This window comes from Prionailurus bengalensis, chromosome A1 (assembly GCF_016509475.1).
Source record: "Prionailurus bengalensis isolate Pbe53 chromosome A1, Fcat_Pben_1.1_paternal_pri, whole genome shotgun sequence".
Taxonomy (NCBI): Eukaryota; Metazoa; Chordata; class Mammalia; order Carnivora; family Felidae; genus Prionailurus; species Prionailurus bengalensis.
Genome location: NC_057343.1, coordinates 233565055 through 233588062, shown reverse-complemented (window position 1 = coordinate 233588062; position 23008 = coordinate 233565055). Strand labels below are relative to the sequence as shown.

Here is a 23008-nt window from a genome sequence, read left to right as displayed (position 1 = left end):
GTGTGTCTCATGACCTAAATGACTCCCTCAACCAATGATAACATTCATTTTTTAAACAGAAGAAAATCCCACTTGGGGTATGCATCAGACCCAACACTCAGGACAGCCTCTTCACCCAAAGGGTAGACAAATTTTAAGCAGCAAATTCATAAGTATCAGGAATCTCAAAATCAATATACACTGGCCTTCAAATCTGGCTTGAGAAGGTTTAATGTGAGCAGCAGACAGAAGCAAATTTATTGTAACCAAGCCCTTAGGACTGTCTTTGCAACAAATGATAAGAACTCAACTCCAATCAGTTTAAGCTAAAGTTTTCAAATAGTTTATAACCGGAAAGCACAAGATGAGAAAACCAGATTGAAGCACAGGCTAGCCCAGAGGTTCAGAGCATGCCACAAGAATTCAACAGTGTCCATTCCTAGTTATGATGGGCTCTGTTGGGCCTTTTTCTTGGGCTGGTACCACACACTGACAAGAAGGACATAAGTAGCCTATGGTTAACATCATCCTTCAAGCTCATGATTGCAAAGAAAAGAGATCATCCCCATTTCTCTCAGGGCATATTTCAAAGTCCCCTAAAGGCCACCAATGAGCTGCACGTGGGTTGCTTTCAGAACCCTGGGCCACGGAGATGGGACACTCTTACTAGGCTTCTGGGGTCAGCAGCCCACTGGTGAGATCAGGGAAATGGAGGCCATTGTGTATTAATCTCCTGTGGCTGCTCTAATGACTTACCATCAACCTGGTAGCTTAAATCAATAGAACTTTAATCTCTCACAGTCTTAGAGGCCAGAAGTTAGAAACTTCTGGTATTACTGGACCAAAATCAAGGTATCAGCAGAGCCACGCTCCCTGCAGAGGCTCTAGGAAAGAACCTTCCATATCTCTTCCAGCTTCTGGTGGCTGCAGCATGCCTTAGCTTGTGGACACATCACTCCCACCTTCAAGGCCAGCCTCTTAAGTCTCTCTCTGCTCCATGTGCACATGGGTTTCTCCTCCGCAGGCATGTATAAAATATCACTCTACCTCCCTCCCAAAATAACACTTGAGAATACATTTAGGACTTGCTCACATAATCCGAGATAACTTCCCCATCCCAAGATTCTTAACCACAGTTTTGCCATATAAGGCAGCATTCACAGGTTCCAGGGATTAGGACGGACATCTTTGGGGGAGCCAATTTTTAAACTACCACACCGTGTCGCCAGCAATACTGCAAGAATCGTAGAGGGTAGGGCCCTAAGAATCCCAGAAGGAAAAGAGAGAAGTGAGCAGTGACAGAAGCCCCTTGCAGGTTAAAGCACGTCCTTGGCTCTATTAACCCTGTTGCCGATTCTGTAGATACAAGAAAGCCATCGTGTGTTTGAACCAACACGAAAGCCAAACTGAACCTCGTACCTGCTTTATCTTCACAGTGAGGCCATGCGGCGGACAGTGATGAAAATGGCATGTTTCATTTCAGGCTCATGTTCATTCATGCTCATGAACCTGGCTCATTCATGGCTGTTTCTCAGAGTAGAAGTGCAGTGATCACCAAGGCATGATCCTAGGCATCAAAGAGGCATGGACATTCCCATGATATGAATATTAGCCAATCTAGACAAAGTCAGTGCGCTTTAGATACTGAGACAGCTGCTCTAAAGCTCAGAAATCTTAAGTGCACCTGCTAGCATAGCAGGGAACTTTATGTATGAAAAAGAAGATATATACCCATTCTTTCAGTGTTTCTTTCTCCTCCTTGACTCAAAGCTTAAGCAAAGAGAACGGAATGGGAATCCCTAACATACACTAATTATAATATGGAAAGAAGTTTTGAAACCAGGTTTAAATTTTTTTGGCTTTTGTTGTTTGTTTTTTTCATGAGTCTATTTAATTGATTAGTTTATGCTGTTACAAAAAAAAAAAAAGAAGAAGCGTATAAGCATATATACAGCAAACAATCTGGAAAATTCTGATAAAGCACAAAAAGAAAAATCCAAACCACCCACTACAAGGATATCACCACTGCTAATTTACATATTTCAAATAATAAATTTAATTTATATGCTAAGAAGAAAAACAAGTTGAGATCAAGCTGAAGGAATGTCTGAACTTCCTATTTCTTTACTGAACTTATAAGCTCCAAAAAACATTCCTAAAGGTACCATTAAAAAAAAGTTTTAAACATGTAGATGATGAGGTCATCAATGTAGCTGCTTAATTTCCAACCATGTTTCTTTAAAGAGCACGTACCCATGTCCATGTAGGAAAACTCAGATTAGCAATTTAAGAAGAATCAGAAGAAACAAACAATCATTTTCATGTGTCTGTTGGCCATCTGGATGTCTTCTTTGGAAAAGTATCTATTCATGTCTTCTGCCCATGACTTAACTGGATTATTCATTTGGGGGGTGTTGAGTTGTATCAGTTCTTTGTATAGTTTGGATACTAACCCTTTACCCCGTATGTTATTTGCAAATATCTTCTCCCCTTCCATAGGTTGCCTTTCACTTTTGTTGATTGTTTCCTTTGTTGTGCAGAAGCTTTTTATTTTGATGAAGTCCCAATAGTTTATTTTTGCTTTTGTTTCCCTTGCCTCAGGAGACCTATCTAGAAGGAAGTTGCTACAGCTGATGTCAAACAGGTTATTGCCTGTGTTCTCTGCTAGAATTTTGATGGTTTCAGGTCCCACAGGGGAGGTGGGGGGTGGGGGCAGATGAGTAAAGCAGGTAATGGGGATAAATCAGTGCATGTGTTGTGATGAGCCCTGGGTGCTGTATGGAATTGTGAAATCAATATATTGTACTCCTGAAACTAATATTACACTGCATGTTAGTTAACCGGAATTTAAATAAGAACTTACCTCTCCCCACCCCCCAAAAAATCTTGAAAATTACAAAGTTTAACAAGTCCTATATAAAATATTTTGATGAGGAACAAATTTTGAACTATAAGCTTATTTTTATCATGATACTCAAAGAAACACAGAAGGGAGAAGATGAACATTTACCCAGCAAAATATCCCATTCATGAGACAAATAACTTGTTAGGGAAAAATAAAACAAACACCATTGAAAATTGATTATATTGTGAACTATAAATAAATCCTAAGAAATTACACACAAATAAAGACTGGGGCTCTTATGTTCCACCCATATTTGTTGCTTTTGCTTTTTTATATTCAAAATCATCCGGTTTCTTTTATATTTGGAGCACCATTTACTTGTATACTTATTATTTATCTTGGTTTCCCCATAGAATTTCTAATTGCATTTCTACTTTTCCTTTTGATAAAAATAATCTTCATGTAATTAACCACTTCTCAGTTGTTAACCTTGTGATTTGAATAAAAATATCTACTTTGTTCTTAAAGTCATTTTTATGGAACCCTCTAATTGCATTTTGCATAATTTGTGATGAGTTGTATATGTGAGACATCATATTTTTATTTCTATGAATTCTTTCTTGAACTGTTCTTTCCTTCCCATGGAAGTCTTCTCACACTTTATGAATACAATATCATATTTATACTATTTTTTAACTTAAGTTGAACATGCACTTAATTTATAAAGATATCCACAGAAGTTAAAACAAAAGACTCAAGTAAGCCCTCTATGTTGTGTCCATATGCTGTTCAAAGTAGGAACATTCAACTCTTCCACAGTCTATTTTGACATTTGTCTCCAAATCTCTAAATAAAATTATTTTACTGCTGTTTCTTGATTTTTTTTCAGCTGAAAAATATCATTTACTGGCTCCTTCTTCAACCTATCCTCCTCGCATCAATACACATACCTTCTCTTGTCCCTGTTTTCTCAATGTTGTTTTATCGTAATTCTGCTTGGATATTCAGCATTTACATATTTATGACTATGTCGATACTATTCACAGATGTGCCATAAAGTAAGAAATGTTTCTCAAAACAATTTTGTTTTTCTTGGAGTTAATAACAGTCTTGTCTTAAGTTTGTTCAGGCTGCTATAACAAAATGCCATAAACTGGGTAGTTTATAAAGCCCAGAAACTTATTCCTCACAGTTCTGGAGGCTAGCAAGTCCAAGATCAAGGTGCTGGCAGATTCGGTGTCTGGTGGGGATCTGCTCCCTGGCTCACAGATAGTGCTTTTCTCTATAAGCTCACGGGGTAGAAGAGAGGTCTCTGGGGTCTCTTTTTTAAGGGCACTAATCTCACTCATGAGGGCTCTCTCCTCGCGACCTGTTCATCTCCCAAAGACCTCACGTTCAAACCAATCCCTTTGGAGGTTAAGTTCTTAGATCTGAATTTGGAGGTGGGGGGGGGGAGGGCACAAACATTGTCTATAGCAGGGCCCCGGTTTCTTTTCTACGTACTTACTACTGATTTGTTCCCAATGCCCAACTGTAAGTTTACATTTTCTCCAAACACATACTAACACCTCAGGTATTTATTCCATGATGGTTATTTTCCTGGAAAGACACCTTCTGACACTCTTCTACCTACTCCAACCTGCTCCTACAGCCTACGGCACAACCTTTCCACAATTGCCTCTCTTTGCCCTCATCAGATTTTTCTCCCTCTCTATGTCCTGTGGGAGCCTCTAGTGCAGGCCTGGCATATAAATGAGACACTGTTCAGATGGGTTCCTTCTCAGGCCCTGCTCACCTTTCTGGGAGATTTCATCAAATTTATTTTCTTGCTAACTGTTGACATCATTTTTTAATCATGTAGTAAAGACAATCTGTGAAAGGCCATTTTAATAGACTGAATATTTTATTGTCTTTGTTTAACGGCTGCAGAATCTTCCCTGATTTCAGCAAACATTAATGGTAACTTCCTGTCTCTATTTCCTCCAAGTTTCTCATCCAATTGGTTTTATCGCCTATTTTCCATCATGAGAAATGTAAAACAAAACAAAACAAAAAGAGCTGGGTACATGAATTGCTTTGTAGGCCAGGAGTTAGCGGTGCCTATTTTTCCTGAGCATGAACACCACCCACAGGGGAAAGGAGCTGGGACCACACTACAGAGCCTTACATTTCGTGTCCTTTTTTTTTTTTTAATTGAAGATCTAAGCTATTTCTAGGTACCCCAGTCCGATACATTTCTAGGTTTGTCATGTTCCAAACTCAAGCCTCTGTCTTCTTTCAGGGTGACACAGGAGCTGTCGTGCTGAGGTACAAAGTGAGGGAAGATCTGGAAATCTAACCCCTCCCTCCACTGCCTCCTACTATGTGCAGTTTCCATTGAAAAATCAGCTGTAAATCTTACTTCTACTCCACTGAGCATTATATGTCCTTTTCTCCCCACTATGGTTCATTTTTAAGGTGTTTCTCTTTGTCATTGGTTTTCAGGCTTTCAACCATTATGTGTCTAGATGTGGCTTTGTATTATTTATCATTCTTGGTGCTCGCTGAATGTCCAAATCTGGTGAATGATGTCTTCAATCATTTCTGTAAAGTGTCAGCAATAATTGCTAAGAATATAGTTACTACTTTGTTTTCTCTCTTTTCCTTTTGAGACTCAGATTATAGGTGAGATCGAATTTTGAACGCAACATGTGTCTCTTACTCTTAACATTTTTCCTGCTAATTCCTCTCCACACCTCAGGCTAGATATTTTCCAGCAACTAAATTCCAGTTTACTATGCTAACTGGATCATCTGTGGGTTTCATTCTATTGCCTGAGTTTACCTAATTTATCTGTCACAGGGTTTTTGCCTTTTCACATTTCTGGAATATTTTGCTGCAAGCCAATTGCAGAGACTCTAAATGATGCTACTTCCACCAAGAAATATTCCTTCGTTGCTTTTTTCCTCTGTAAAGCAGATCTGGAGGGAAAGGGGGGTGAAGGTAGGGACTCAGCCGAGTCAGGGCTGAGGTGCAATCTGGAGAGATTCAAAAAACTTCTGATTCATCTTTGCTTCTAGAGCGTGGACTCTCCAAGTTTTCAGGCAGTAACCTATCGGGTATTTAGTTCCTTGGTCCTTTAAACAAGTGGGAGATTCCTTCTACTCTGTTGTAGCTTAGATCTTCAGCCATAGGACTACCACATTTCGGCAAACATCTTCAGGGGAGGATTGGCCATGTGTTTGAGGCCCATCACATCTTTAATTTGTAGCTATGCTTCTGTGTGCGAATGAACGTCTGCTGGTTTCTCTCCTTCTGACCAGCAATCTACTGGAGGTTCAACCTTTAGCTGAACCCACACTAGATTTACCTCCTTTCCCACTTTTCTTGCTCTTGTGAACTTGTAACATTTAAATATTGTCTCTGTTCTCAAAATAATGTGTCAGGAGAGAGCTGAGGTGATCATATTTACTGAATAGCTGTAATATTTCCTGAATCCCACTGAATATAATATTTGGAATCTCTTTAACGTCATATTGTATTCCTTGGACAATTACCATTTCATCTGAAGTCATTAGTTTTGGTGGTTTCATCTGGCTTTTACCACCATGTTTTGGATTGTGGTATCCTCTGTTCTTAGATATTTCCAAATTTCCAAATAAAGGGTGCTTTGTCTCCTTTAAAAAATGTCTTCAAATAGTTTGGTATATATAGATATCTATATATAGATATAGACATAGATATAGATATAGATGATAGAGATATAGATATGATTCCATTCCTAGTATTCATAGACTTTTAACTTTTACATATCTTTATTGTCATTTAAATGCTGTTTTAATGGGTGGAGTATCAGTATCACTGTGTCTCCACCTTCCTGAACCAGAAACTGATGGCTGTACTTTTCAGACTACTTTTGATTTCAATGCTCCTTTATCCAAATGATGATTAAAAATTTCCAGAAAAAAATGTACGTATTTGGACTTCACTTCATACACACCCATACTTAATTATGTATGTTATTATGTATGTATGTTATTAAGTATGTATGTAAGTAAGTATGTATGTAATTATGTATGTATGTTATTAAGTAGAATGCATCTAATAGTGAATATCTGAGTGGGCAAATTACCTCGGTGCCTTCCAGAAAACACGTAAACGATAACTGAGTATCCTCCAAAATTGAGAAACAGGGTTGAAAGTCAAGAATTAAACAGTACATTAGAGTGGGAGAGAGCCAAAGCATAAGATACTCTTAAAAACTGAGAACAAACTCAGGGTGGATGGGGGGTGGCAGGGAGGGGAGGGTGGGTGATGGGTATTGAGGAGGGCACCTTTTGGGATGAGCACTGGGTGTTGTATGGAAACCAATTTGACAATAAATTTCATGTATTGAAAAAAAAAAAGAATTAAACTGTACGATCAGCCCATTTCAAACGATAACAGAGATCATATCCTGTCAGTTGAAAGAGGCAAGCCCCTAGGCCAGTAAAAACTGATGCAAACTGGTGAAACATCGTGACCTAATAAAAAGGTTACATATAAACTCTAAAAGGTTAGCCATTATGGGGCACCTGGGTAGCTCAGTTGGTTGAGAATCAGATTCTTATTTTCAGCTCGGGTCATGATCCCAGGGTAGTGGGATCAAGTCCCACATCAGGCTCTGCACTGAGCATAGAACCTGCTTGGGACTCTGTCTCTCTCTCTCTGTCTCTCTCTCTCTCAATCTCCCTCTGCCTCTCCCCACCTTCTCTCAAATAAAAATAAAATAAAATAAAATAAAATAAAATAAAATAAAATAAAATGTTAGCTATTCAAGAACGACAAACAGAGAGTTTGATACACATATATGAAACAGGGGCAGTGTCCATCACAGTTCTACCTACTGAACTGAATCACAGTCACCGAATAAGTTCAGGATGCCAAATAGTTCATATGCTAAATAATCACCAAATCAGGGGGTACCTGGGTGGTTTCAGTCGGTTAAGCGTCCAACTCTTGATTTCAGCTCAGGTCATGATCTTACAGTTCGTGAGTTGATCTCCACGTCAGGCTCTGTCCTAACTGTGGAGCCTGCTTGGGATTCTCTCTCCCCCCTCTCTCTCTCTGTCCCTCCCTGCTCACTCGCTCACTCGCTCCCTCTCTCTCTCAAAAACAAATAAATAAATTTAATAAAAAACCTGTAAATTAAAAAAAAAAAAAAAAAGAATGACCAAATCAGGATTTTCAGTCCAGTCACTGTAGAGAATGGTAGGCCAATGTAACTCATGCGTTTTTCATTTAGATTTCTCCCTTGCCATTCATTCTCAGTAAGCCCCTAGGTCACTGGGAGATTCTGCTTCCAGAATACATAATTTCTTACACAAACAAGAAATCCTTTACTTATCTCTGAAACAAAGGGTTCTTCTGGGATGGTGGCTTATCTATTTGTGTCAGCATCTGGGGAGAGGCACACAAATAAGGAAAATGAAAGCAGGGCAGAGAATCTAAGCATGACCATCATTCAGCAGTCCTGTCAGGTGCTGGGGCCACTTCTGAAATAGAGGTAGAAATGCATTTTAGATAAATGAAAAGGACCCCTCCGTTTATCTAGCAGCCTACGATTGTCAGGCAGTATTTGCTGTTGGCTCACAGAAACTTCCTGACTTCATTTCGAGAAACTGAAGGATACATACTCCTAAGAAAAATATTCATGCATCTTCAATTTCGCTTTTGAGGCTGCAAGTGGAGCAGAAATTCAGAAACGCATAGGGACAGTCGTTAAGGACAAAGCCATGCACGATACAACAGAATGCATTCAACAATCAAGCAGACATACAAACATTTCACTTCGGTGGCAGGGGCAGGTCTTGGCAGGCCAGGTCTAGAGCATCAAGACAAGCCCAAGTAAAACACGCAAACACGCTGAGTGGCACACACGCCGCAGTGGGCGCTCTCAGGGCCTCACCCGGCTCTCCTTGCACGACATTGCACCTGTCACTGGCTGCCGTCAGCTTTGGCTGGTACTGGCTCGCGGATGCCCCCCTCTCTGCAAACCGCTCTTGGCTGATGAGCGCAACCTCGTTAGAAGACTCATGTGACCGGGGAGCCTGGGTGGCTGACCGGGGCGGCTGGGTGGCTCAGTCTGTTGAGATTCCGACGTCAGCTCAGGCCGTGATCTCACGGTTCATGAGTTCGAGCCCTACATCGGGCTCTCCGCTGACAGCTCAGAGCCTGCTTCAGATCCTCTGCTCCCTCCCTCTCTGCCTGCTCATGTGCTCGCGCGCACTCCCTCTCCCTCTCAAAAATACATAAACATTTACAAAGATTTTTTTTGAAAAAAAGACGACTATGTGACCAACTTCCCCTAGATGCAAAAATCAGTAGCTAATGATGGAAGGACAAGGGGGAACTGAGTATAAATCATCCCCCTGGCCTCAAAGGGGACCAACTGAGATCTTATCTAGGCTCCAGAATTCCCTTGGGATCAAGTTGACACTAGACTCCAGCTGAGAGCAAATTCCTGCCTAATTCTGTTCTCAGCTCTCTTCCTCACTCCTCACCTGCCGAGACCACGCCCTCCATACAGCACAAGCCTATGAATCCCCGTCTCCGACTTCCAGGAAACCCAGTCTAACGTCCAGATATAAGTTATAATGATAAATTAACAGTTACACTCCCTGTCTGCCGGCTGTCTATATGCAGTATACTAAGCAGTAGCAATGAGCACAGTGAGGCAGCCTGTCGGCTGGGGATTAAGAGACTGTCCTCTGGAGCCCAACAGACCCAGATCCAAATCTCAGCTCGGCTACGTACCAGCTGGGCGGTGTTGGTTAAATCGCAGAAACTCTCCAAACACCAACGCCTCCTCCATAAAATATTAAAAACAGTATATAACTTCGGGGTGCCCGGGTGGCTCAGTTGGTGAAGCGTCTGACTCTTGATTTCAGCTCAGGTCACGAGCTCACAGTCGTGAGACCGGCCCTGCTTCCGGCTCCGTGCCGGGTGTGGAGCCTGCTTAAGACTCTCTCTCTCCCTTTCTCTCTGACCCTCTCCCACTCTCTTGCTCTTTCTCAAGAAAAAAAGAAAAAAGGAAAAGAAAAAATCATGTAACTTCAACCTTAGTGACGTTGAGAGGCTCCCGTTGAGACAATGCATGTGGAGGGCTGAGCACAGAGTTAGAGTGAGGGCCCGCTTTTGCCACAATGACAGAAGAGAAATAAGTCAAAGGATGGTGCACGTGAGGATTTTAATGCTGAACGGGCCTGCAGGGACAGTCTGGTCCACTCCTCTTCCAGCTCTCCTCTCCACAAGGCACCATGGAGAAACTGAGGTCTGAGGAAGTTATGTGGTTTATTCAAAGTACCCTTGCTTTGTTTTCTACAGAGACGTTAGAAGCGTGAACAAATCTGTGTGTGTGTGAGAGAAAATGAGAATGACGTGGGTTGGGGGTGGTGGTGGACGGAGAACAGGGAACAGTAGGGGCACCCCTAGCGGCTAGGCCCGTGTTTCCCAGCACCCTCTGGGTGAAAATGCCAACACCTACCAAGGTCTGAACGCCCCAGTTCTCTGCCTCTTCCTGGGCATGCGGACCACGCGTTCTGCCCCCTTGCAGTTGACTGAGGCCAGGTGACTGAGTGATGGCCACTGGCATCTGGGCAGAGGGGAGGTGTGCCACTTCTGGGCATGGCCCATAGGATCTCCTTTGCGGGATTTTCCATTCTCCGTCCCATGCCGCCCCTGGAAATGTGGGTCGGAGATGGGGGCACATAAGGCAGAAATCCTGGGCTCAGGGCTCCCGCCGCCCCTACGGTGCACTGTAGCACAAGTGATGAGGCTCCGTGTGTGTGTCCAGCCCCTAAGGACACGGGGCTGCTTGTCGACAGCAGTCAGCTCACCTTCACCGATACTCTGAAACTAGAACACCTAAATCATCCTTATGAAATATGCATAAACGACTATAAATCCTCCGGGAAGTTATGAGAAAGGGAAAGTAAATGGGTAGATAAAACGGTACTCGACAGGGAGCGTTCACCAAGAGGGTGGCTGCAGGAGTTCAGAATTTAAGGACAAAGGTGACCAAATTCTTCGGTTTCCGACCAGGAAGACCTAGACTAGCAGACCGACTTAGGTCAAGGTCTGCTGGGACCATGAGACATTGCACGTGGACTCCAATTAGAACACATCCACCAGATACTGCCTGAAAAACTCAAAACACAAAACAGAAACAAAACTTTTCACTGCCTCGTATTGCGTTCACTCATTCATTCAGGAAATAACACATCGAAAACTTCCTATGTACGAGGTGACAGAACAAACCCTTTCTAAAAGGGTCACTTAATAAATATTTTAGGCTTTTCAGGCAGGGCAGTCTCTGTGACAACCGGTCAACCCTGCTATGCGGCAGAAATAGACCGCATCTCAGAGACACTGGGGTGTGCATGTTCCAATAAACTCTGTGAAGTAGAATCCCAGGTTGGCAGTATGCACGTGAACGGGTGTGGCCATGTTCCAAGGAAACTTTAACTATGAGCCACAGGGCTGGTTTGCACACCCCTGAAAGGTTTTAGTAACGCTGATCTCTATGAGTCCTTCCACTTCCACAGTAGGATGATTTTAGGAACATGTTTGATAAAGAAAGGAAAACTAAAGTTTAGAAACCTGATTTCTGACGACTGCAGTAGGGACTGGTTTCTAACTGTCCAATATAAATATAAAATTTGATTGAAAAAAATCAGTCAATATGAATATCTCCTTTGAATAGTTATTCTAAATTATTAAGTAATACGTCATTCTCACACAGAATCCGAAACAGGCTCCAGGCTCCTAGCTGTCAGCACAGAGCCCGACGTGGGGCTTGAACCCACAAAGTGTGAGATGATGACCTGAGCTGAAGTCAGATGCTTAACCAACTGAGCCACCCAGGAGCCCCAGTTGACCGAATTTATTTTTAAATTTAATCGCGTATTGACAAAAGGAAACAATTTAAACTCCAGAATTCCAGCAGCTTCTTTTAGAAATGGCCACCAAGTTTTCATACATGTGTTTGGTTAAACATATGAAGAACTCTAAAGAGAAAACTTCCTTCAGCACATCAGAGATCTTACAGATTCAATCAAGTGATCTTAACATCACAGACTAGAAAAGGAGCTTCTTCAAAGTATATGGGAGTGAGACAGCAGTTACCCAACACAGGGTTTCAACCTTGGCGCCATTAGAACTCAGAGCCACCGTGGTCTTTGTGGAGTGGGGACAACCCACCCTACGCATTACGGGATGCTGAGCAGAATTCCTGGCTTCCACCCCACAGATGGGTCTCACCGTTCCCATCAGAGGTGAAAGCCAGAGGTTCTCAGCAGGTTCAGCAGCCCCTAGTTGAGAAACACTGGTTTATATAATGTCAGGTTGAAAGTCAGTTCCCCAAACTTAAAGATCCAGGAAACAAAGTTAACATCTATGCTAACTTCCAACAGAAATCTCTACCAATATTGACCAGGTAGTCACACACTTAATGGTTTTTAACTAACAACTCACGGAGAGGCAGGTGGAAAATTGGAGCACAGATTTCGATTTTTCTGCTTATTCCAGCAGTTGTGAGTGAGAAACGGGCTGTGAATTCCTTTCCCTCGGTAACAAAACAATATGAAAATGGATTTGGAGCAATTCCCTCAAAGAATATTAGAAAGATGGGGAGCCTAAATGAGCTGCAGTCCTTTGTCCTCTTGGGATGCTGTTCAAGGAGTGTCCACCTCGGGCCATCCCAAGCATCACCCCAGAGGGGCAAATGTTGTCAATTAGTCTTGAGGCCAGCTGCGTTTCTGAATTTCTCAAAAACCTTCTTTGTTCTTAAAAAATAACTGCTGTGATCAAAGCAAGAAGGAAGGTGATCTGAAGAGTTGAATCTGGCTATCGTGACAAGACGTGCGAAACGCTCACAACGGTGAGCAGCCACGTCTTCGATCACCAAGCCTGACTGGCTTTCAAGATGTCATGGCTAAATTGTAGCACTCAGTGGCCACAGGGAAACTGATCGCAGCCTCTGAGTGGAAAGATGCTTTCTAAATGATATCACATCAATGTCTGGTTCTCTCGACATTGATGAAAACCAGGTTTTCTTTCCTTAAATTAAAAGCAACTCTCGGTCTTGCACTTTAATACAGAAGGTATGCCTGTTTGAAAACGGTAACAAATATTCTGAGTACAGGCATTTTACCTCGTGGTACACCTATATGTGCATATTTCTGTGGTGATGCCAAGGCATTTCCCTCAAGCAGATAATGTTCGTCCAGGGTAACAGAGAAAATGTGTCCGACCCAATCCTGGATCAAACCTTTACTGCTTTAGAAACCCCACCAGTGGTGTCTCGCCCTAACTAGAGAGGCAAAGGGAAAGACTGCTTTGAATCCGGGTTCTGTCCAGCCTCCAGACTGCTTTCAGCATCTGGCTTATCAGGCAATCTGACCTTGCTGTGAGTTTTCCCATTCTGAGGCCACCCTACCGAACTCCATTTTCCTCACCAGCGGATCTTGGCACAGTTTTACGAGCCGAGTCACAAGGCATGGCCACGTCCGGATGGACGGTGTGCTGACTCCTGTGTGTAATGCCAGCAGCCTGTGTCTGGTCCTCCCTTCGCTGCTCAGGGGGAAACAAGACCTGCCCCCCACTCCTCCTCTCACCAAACACCGTAAATGGGGATCACCAGTCTGGGGACCACCTTGATCTGAGGAAGCGGGGACTGGGAGGGTGCACGGAGAGGTGTTCACTGTGCCCCTATTATGGCCGGGGGCTGGGCTGGCTCCTCTGTGTACAGCAGGACGTTGAATTCAGGGATCATTCGTGGGAGACGGTCTCTAGAATTCTATAACAACCAGCCAACAGAAGGAGAAAAAGGAATATCATCCAGCATCTTCTGTCTTGCTGCTGATCCTAAAACACGATTGAGGCAAGGAGACGAATTCGGGGCAGAGGAAGAGTACAGAGCATTACTGAGCAGACAGGTGGCTGGCGGGTCAGAAAGGAGTGGACTGGAGTCGGCAGTCACCTGTATTGTCCTAGAAGTATGCTTTGGGGTGAGAGGGCACACACGTGTGTTTCTGGATGCTTCTTTCAGCAAGCGTCTCTCATGGCTCTAGTTTCTGGGTTGTGTTCCTTTCCTTCTCTTGAACTGAGGGACGAAAATACGAAGCTTACCTCCACCCCCTAATGCAGAGTTTAAAAAAGTTAAAGAGTGAACATATTACTCGAGACCAAGGCATTAAAACAGACATTTGTCTCGCGTCTACCACCTGCGGGTAATCTAATCTGATGACCCAACACCAAGGAGACAGAAATAGAACTTTCCTCATGACACACAGAGTGAATTTGCATGTGAATCAATGGGTGCTCGTCAGAAACCGAGGCTGTGAGGCTACGAAATGAATCAGAGGGTCACCTGCCCAAAGTGGCTCAGGATGAGTCACAAAGACAGTGTGTCTACCGGGGGACTCAGGATCGGCAGTCTTTTTCTAGATTAAGAAGAGCATGGGGCGAAAGTGTTTACCAGAGAGGACGGCAAAACTAAATGTTTGCTCAATGCTAGGAAAGAACCTCCAGGTGACAGGTTAGAAAGCTATAAGCAGCGTGACACTGACAGACAAGGTGGAGGCACCCCACGGCGATGGAGAGAGACAGGATCAACGCAGGCAACCACCAGAGGTGGACCCTGCCGTCATGCAGAGAGGGGCAAGATCAAATGAAGCCTTGTCCGGTGTGAAATAAGGGCTCTCGATGATTCTCAATACTGATGATCTCCACTCTATGGCAAACTGTTCTCCCCCTCGCCTCAGCTTCCCCACCTTCCATGTTGAAACAATCACTTGTTATCGTTAGTGAGAGACGGAAGGAGGCAATTATTAGCCTGAAATGTTCAAATCAATCCAGCTGATCCTAGTAGAAACTAATATTTCTACGACATAACTGAAGGCTTCCGAGTCATAAATGCCTCTGTACGCATTCTCTACAACTAAAACATCCAACAGGGTAGCACGTGCCCTGGTGCTGTCTTGAACTGGTGCTCTCTATGTAAAATACGCATGAGATTTTACAGATTTAATCTTAAAAATGTAATATCTCACTGATTTCTTGAAATGAGTACGTATTGAAATAATATTTTTGATAGGAGTCAAGACAAACGTATTATTAAAAATGATTCCCATTTCTTTGTACTTGTTTCAAAATGACTGACCACCAGTTTCAACAAACTACCCGTGAGGCTCACATTATGTTTCTACTGGACGGTGCTGATTATACCACCAATATAGCCCTTTCTTTAGCTGTACACCTCTCTTTTTGGTCACCCTGGGAAATAGTCATTTAAATGACAAGAAATTAGTCATAGAAATCAAGAAGACAACTTTACTGAAGACATGTAAGAAAGAACAGTCTGCCAGCTTCATCACTCTCCATACGGAGTACACAGGAGGCTACTGAGCAGCACAACCACCGCAAATTGTGCATCTTGGACTGTTTTGCACCAACGGCAGAGTGATGTCTGACAGCTGGCACCAGGGCTGTGTCATCAAAGCCACCATTCAGAAAGCCACTGACTTCTTGCCGGGTCCCATGTCAGTAAACTGTGCGCTCTCTCACCAAGGGGTCATGCTGATGGGTTTTCAACCAACAACCTCAACTTGAGTTCCACCAGAAGGCCGTCGCGATGACAGGAAACCATGATGGGAAAAGCAACTTGGTTCCCTCGCCCCCACAGCAACGTCACACACAGCGTCAATGGCAAATGCACCTGTTTATTCCGAAATAGCTAAATTTGCAAGAAAAACACACTGGGCTCTGATAAACCCTTCACTGAAATTCCTGGGTTTGCCCATTAATTATTTTACCACATTTGCTTTATCACTCTTTCTGCATGCGTGTATTGTAATTTTTAAATGATTTCAGAAGTTAGAAAAATGATACCCTTTACTCCTCCTTATCTCTGGTTTGTCCAGAGAACGAGGTCATTCTCCGACATAATCACACTACAGTTATCAAAATCAGAAAATTATCATCAATACATTTCTGCTGTCTATTCTGAAGACGTTAAAATGTTGCCAGTTGTCCCAATGGTGCCCTTTATAGAAGCAAGAAAAAACATTTTCTTCTCTTCCAAGATAGAAGTTGGATTGAGTGTTTCGTTTGACTGCCATGCCATTTTTTCTCCTTGATGATGGACTAGCCCTTCATTCTTTACGTGCCCTTCATGACCTGGTGATTTTTGAAGAGTAGAGGCCAGTTTTTATAGAATGCCCCTCAGTTTTGGTTTGTGTTCTGGTTCCTCCTGATAAAACTGGTTGGAATAACGAGCATACCTTGCTGTGTCCTTCTCCATGCACTGAATCAGGACACGTTGACTAAGTTCTTTGTCCCATTACTTGGTTATGGTGAGAATGGCTGGGTTTCTTCAACATCAAGTCATAATTTTCCTCTTATAATTAATAAATATCACATAGGTAACTACTTGGAGACTTTATAAATATCTTGGCCATCATCAAAGTCTTAGCCATAAATTTTAGCAGCCGTTGATCATTTTTGCCTGAATCAATTTTTAGTGTGATGGTAACCAAATGATGTCTTAATTAAATCATGCCTTCAATATCTGGCAGTTGGTATTTGACAGTAAGGAAGAATGGCCCCTCCTTCTGCCTCATCTGCTTATTCATTCATTTCTTTTCTGATGTTGCTATATTCTCGTTGATTCTTATTCACCGTGTTATAATCTGATACCATCATTATTTAACAATCCATTGTCCCAGATTTCTTCAGTGAGCCCAACGTTCAGTTGGCACCTAGGTCCTTTGGACCTGCCCTCATCATTCTCTGAATATGTCCTGAATTCTGGAAACAACAAGACGTTCTAGGCTTCTCTGAGACTTTTGCCGCCCAGACCCTGGAACCGGCTACTTCTCCAAGAAACTTTAGTTCATTTTAGTGTGTGGTTAAATTTAGAAACCAAGAACTGTATATTAAATGTGCTCATTGCTACTACGATGACACTCCTTCCAGAACCTTCCAGCCAACAAAACTAGGAAACAAGGAAATGAGAGAGCACGTACATGTAAACAGATATGTGCACACACATCTACACACACCACTTTTTCCCACACACACATACACAATGCAGCAGACCGTCTATTACACCATGAGAGTCAAAATGAGCATAATATATAGTTCCCACCTATTGAAAGATCTATATTTTTATAAAAGATTCTTCAAAATCAGAGTTTGAAAATGGTATTTTAGTTACACTGCTGATCATTCTGATTTCTTCTTAATATATTCACGATTTTCCCAACAAATCAACTCATACAAGGACTTATACACTAAAGAAAACCAAAACAAAACAAAAGACGTATATGCTAAACTACAGTGGCAAGATCACTCATTGTCTGGTGTGATGAAATGATTACAATACTGAGTCATTATTTAGCATCATCACTTTTAAAAACAAACACAATTAACATTTGTTGACAAATTGCTATGGCTTCTTCCTTCTGCACATTTTACTCTATTTAATTTTAGCAGTGACAGTGTGGGGAGATCGTGCCTTGTGGCCGTTTCACAGATGAGGAAACCCACAGCTGCTGGGAGGAAGGGAGCTATATCACAAACCCAGGTCTATCGTCTTCAAAGCCCTTGCGTTTTTACCAAAATTAGCTTTGCTTGTGGGATTGGCTTATTTTGAAGCCCTGGTGAATGAAAGATAGGTCGAATATTAAACCCTAGCTGGGGTGCCTGGCTGGCTAGGTCAGTAGAGCATGCAACTTCCGATGTTGGGGTTGTGAGTTTGAGCCCCACACTGGGCGTGGAGCCTACTTAAAAAAAAACACCCTAGCTCCAAAGTTTCCTGGATGTTCACAAATCCCAGCATTACATGCAGAAGAAATTAACACAAACTCCTCTCCAACTACTTCTTAGGGCTCTAGTACAGGAGGGTAACATTACAATTGAAGACCTTTTCCCAAGCTACACATGGCCTAGGAGTAGTTCTAGCACGTTCCATGGGGAGTTCCAGATAGTCGGTGAGAGAGATAGTCATGTCCTAACTCTCCCCTTGTCCAAGGAGACCATGGTTACCAGACCCTTCTAAAAGCCTGGAGGGCAACAGTGGGCCTTCGTGATTCACATCTGCCTCTAAAATAAATACTCTACTCAGGCAGAAGGATCTGTGTCCTTCTTCAAACTGTAAAAACAGAAGTACGTAAAGTGCATTTGTATCTATCGCCACTTACTCTTTTCTATACGTGGTTTTTTACCCCTATACTCATATTTATTTAATTATAAAAGGTAAAGAGGAAACAAAGATGTTTTCCTAAGGGAACTGACTTTTCCAAAACTATGATGGCTGAATGCAGCAAAATAAATAATCAATGGCCATTCTAACTGCGGGTGGGGGCGGAGTGGGTAAGGGCTCTCCCAGACATTGAGGGGATGTCCTCTGAATTATCTATCATGTGGTGAAGACTAAATCAGGACGATGCCCATGATAGGAAGGGAGGATGCACAGTAGGAAAATAGGGCCAATCAGGAATTAAGGCAGGTGACGACTCATATCAGATAGAGTCTGGCAGCCTGACTCGCTGAGGAAGCGAATCTCTGCTCTGGCATGATTAATACCTTTACACACATCTGTCTTCATTCTCTCAAACAGTAAGCTCATTGGGATGGAAAATGAAAGCTTGAGAAAGATAAATCGCACCTACCTGGATCAGAGACAAATCCTCAAGCTGTAACCTGAAGAGGTAGTTTCTACAAAACACAAAAGGAGAGGAGTTTTAATTTTAATAGATTCAAAATATTACAGGTCATCAAAATTATGAGAACAAGGCAAAACAAAGCAATGATTTGGGGCTTTCCAAGAATGCGTGTAGCACAGTTGTCCTCACACCTCAGAATTCAGAGAGGCATTCAGTATGTCAGCAGGTTTGAGATTGGCACATTTGAGATTGGCAAGAGAGTTAAGGAATAAGGTGCGTGTGTGTGTGTGTGTGTGTGTGTGTGTGTGTGTGTGTGTGACTACAGTGAATCTCAGTTATTAATGGACTCTCTTGATCCATGTGGAATGGACCAAAGGACACAGGCAGTCGATTCTGAAATTGAGTTTAAGTAAGAGAATACAAACCCATTCTATGAGTCTTCATTCTTACGGATCACCTACATTCACCATGATTTATAGTTACAACACATCCTGCTTTGGAATTCAACCACAGTCTGAGTATTACAGTGTTCTGTCTTTCTGGATGCATTTGGTGTGTACAAGTTTAGAAGCATCAACTCGTCGGTCCACAATCAAGGGTGTGAAAGAGTCTCCTCTGGCTGCCCAAGTGTGAGGCAAGAAATCAGAGAAAAGGAAAGGATCTGTCTTGACAATGAAGGGGAAGAACAATGAAATATGCAGTGGCGATCAGCACAGCGGGGGGGCAGAACACAAACATCAGCCACATTAGGCTTTGGACTCTACTGCTGTAGGTTTAGAAACAAATTGGCCTCCTCCTGCGAGTTGCTTTGGCCTCGGACTCAAATCATGAATGCCCCCTTAATGAGGAGCTGCTGCAGGGAGAGCCACGCTCCAGGGACTATGGAAGAGAAAGTTAGCCCAGGTATAAACAGTAATGGCAAGAGACCTGGCACCCAACAGACAGACCCTACGAAGGCACGAGTGCGGGACGGGTCTCTAAGAAGCTATTGTTTTGGGGAGCCTGAGTGGCTCGGTCCGTTGAGCCTCTGACTTGATTTCAGCTCAAGTCATGATCCCAGGGTCCTGGGATGGAGCCCCATGTCTGGCTCGATGCTGAGCATGGCGCCTGCTTAAGATCTCCCTCTCTCTCCCTCTTCCCCTCTCCCCTGCTCTCACTCTCTCTTTATATTATATATATATATATATATATATATATATATATATGTATACACACACACACACACACACACATATATATATAATTTTAAAAAGAAGCTATCATTTTACATAACGGGCTGGCCTGAGCAAGGTTATTTCCATGGAAATAAGAGATTAACAAGTTTCTCAACACCAGCAAGAAACTCAAGTAGATTATTTTCACTATTTGGAGAGATGGGTAGATGTCTGAAATGGACACATGCTGTCCTAGTGGAAGTGGTAAGTAACGGCCAAGTCAGGACAATGGGCATGACCTTGAGAGGACCAAGAAGCATCCCTACTGAGCGGCCAGACATGGGAAGACAAAGCCAATAGAGAGGCTGAGGGCCAGTAGCCTGTGCGTGCACACCGTCTGGAACAAGCAGAAGGACGAGCTCACTGGTAGAGCTGTCTCCGGCGTCCCCGGCATCGCCCCTTGGTCACTCTGCGGTCTTAGAGTCTGCCCCCCACCGCGGAGCCACCGCCATCTTGCACGGCGTGAAAGTTGCCTCCTCCAAACCACTTAAGTGGCCTCTTCACCACACCCTTTCCAATGTCCAATTTAACCTATGAAATAACGCCAGAGAAGCTCCCAGAAAACACTGCGTGGCCCAGGCCACCTCCACCACAAGGCCATTTGGGGAACACTTGCCCTCTCTTTTATGGCAGATGGATCAGAGCCCTCCGCGCAGACCCAGATCAAGGATGACTTTGACAAGGCAGTGCGACAGCAGGTCTATTTTTATTTAGTCGGGCAGCATGCGGAGGCCAGGTTTCCACCAGAAACATCTCCCTGCAGGGGGAGGAACGGGAGCCCGGCGCGCACGGAAGAGGGTAGTGGAGCTGCCGAGGAAACACCAGTGGAGGCTGCTAGCATTTGAAGATTTGCCAGCCTTCACCGATGTGACACAGAGGCCGGCGTGCCTCCTCCCAGGGAAGTTAGCAATCTAGACACACGCACAGATCAGTTTTCCAGATGAGAGGCTTACAAGTGGCACCACCGGCAATTACTGGCCACTCATCGCCTTCATGGGCACGATGGCTCCCTACCCTCACCCCCGCCTCCTGATTGGCTTCCTGCCTGCAGGATGCTGCCGGCCATCACCGCGCAGTGACCACGGGAGCCAGAAGGATACTTGTGCAAAAGCAAAAGCTGTGCCAGGACACAACCTTGTGAGGGAAGCTTAAGCACCCCATGCCTGGGTGCTCTCATCTGTAAAACGGGGCCCACACTCCTACCTACGCCCTGCGGCTGTGGCGAGGGTTACCTCCAAGGAAAGCACTGAGGATGGCTCCCGATCCATTGCAAGCAGTCGACCAATCGTGGCCACACGCAGACAGTTTATGGAAAATACTGAAATTTCCAGACCCGTTGCAATTCTCAGCGGACTCCCCATCGCACAGGAAAGGAACGAGGGCCGCTCTCCAGCCATTTCCGGTTTCCGGCGGAAGCCGGCCTGACTGTGCGTTCAGGTGCGTGGGGGCATTGTCTGCAGGGACAGTACAGCACTATTGGGTCTTCAGATTTATAGCGTCGTGGTTCTGGGACCCAGTCACCACATTCTTCCACTCACTAGCTCTTTTAAGAAAGACTTTTTCTGTAAATATTTCCAGTAAAAGAAACTGTTCATATTTTTAGTCAATTAATTACCTAAGGGGTCTGATGAGGTTGAAAGGCCACCTCTCTCTCAAGCTTCTCATACACCCACCCCCATCTCTATCTTTCTCTCTCTCTCTCACCCCCCCCCCCACACACACACCTAAATCTGGGAACTTTCTAGAAAGGCACTTCTCATACACAACGAGCTGGAAGTGCCTTCACACCACTGAGGAAAGAAGATGGTGGTGTCCACCATGCTCCGTAGAGCTCCGGGCAGGACAACTGGAGAGAAAGTTCAAAGTCCTCCATTTTGGGTCGGAGGACATACAGAGAATATTCTCAGAAACCCCTCAGTGCCCTTTTCAGGTGCTGTCCACGAGGGAAGGGTTATAGCATGAATGTTTGCATCTCCCCCATATTCTTATGTTGAAACCCTAACCCCCAAAGGGGATGGTGTTAGGAGGCAAAGCTTTGGGGAGGTGATTAGGCCATGAGGATGGCCGCCCTCGTACAAGAAGCTCCAGAAATGCCTCACCTCTTCGACCATGTGAGGACACAGGGAGACAGTGGCCAATCTGTAACCCAGAACCCAGCCATGCTCCCTGACCTTGGACTTCCATCCTCTAGAACCAGGAGATAGAAATCTCTGCTGTTTATAAGCCACCCAAGTCTGTAGAGTTCTGTTCTAGCGGCCCCAACAGACCAAGACAGGAAGACACAGACTTATGATAAGAAACATGCCACGTTCTCGGGCCACATCTCCTCAAGCAAAAACTTAACTCTGCCGAGGATCCTTTTTCTGCCTGGCACGTCCCAGTACGCAAAGGTGCCCCTCCCCGCCCCACCATTGCTAGTGAATTTCAACCCTGTACTTTTACTCCCCTGAATACCTGAGAGCTGTGGTGCCCTCACAACCATTTCATCAGCGATAAATCAGGGTGCTGGAGACATTCAACAGGTGAACAGAGAGGAAGGGGACAGAGAAAGAGCCACAGTGCTCAGGCTACCCATGCCAGCACCCCAGGGAAGAGAAGCATCAAAGGAGACTGACACGTTTCCTTTGGTATGTTCTAGGTTACAAGATGCAAACTGGTGATTTTTAAAACCATCCTCTGTTTTTTTTTTTTTAACCTAAAAACAAAACCAAAAAACAGAGGATCCAAGAATTCTAAAGCTGAGCCATCCTTAGAGTGTATCTACCTTCAATCTGTCCATGAGGAAACTTCTGCAAATAAAGAGGCGCAGGGTGATTTATTCAAGACTATTAGGATCAGATAAAGTCCCAACATTAGAATCAGAACCTCTCAGACCATGCTGTCCCTTGGCCCCTGTGCCACACGGCTTCACCAATCAGTCATCCCATGTCACTTTCCGAGTTTCATGGGCACACCCCCCCAACACACGCACATACACAGAAACACACAGTAATAGTTCTTAGAGTACAACTCTTTTATGTCTTCATTATTCATTTGCAGGCACATTTACGTATCACTTTGAGACCATTCTGGTCTGAACACTACTAATGGCTGTCTTTTGATTCTAGGTAATTGATTCTCACCCCTGGGACTGATTCCTGACTGTGACATATGTCTCCCCATTAAGTGAACATGTTAACCCTACTGGTCTGGCTCATTAAATGGTGTCTCCTTTCTCCCTCCTTATTTCTCACAGTTTTTTTCCTGAAACTGCCTACCCATACTTTTTTTTTTTTTTAATGTTT

General features: G+C 43.8%; 1 protein-coding gene across 7 annotated transcripts in view; it reads right to left on the bottom strand.

The window, feature by feature from the left end:
* SEMA5A (semaphorin 5A) overlaps positions 1 to 23008 on the bottom strand; it is a 481312-nt gene that overhangs the window by 231899 nt on the left and 226405 nt on the right. For all 7 annotated transcript variants that reach the window (XM_043601165.1, XM_043601208.1, XM_043601185.1 and 4 more), the window contains one exon: positions 18517 to 18562. In XM_043601165.1, coding sequence (XP_043457100.1) covers positions 18517 to 18562 — 46 coding nt within the window. The remainder of the gene's footprint in view (positions 1 to 18516; positions 18563 to 23008) is intronic.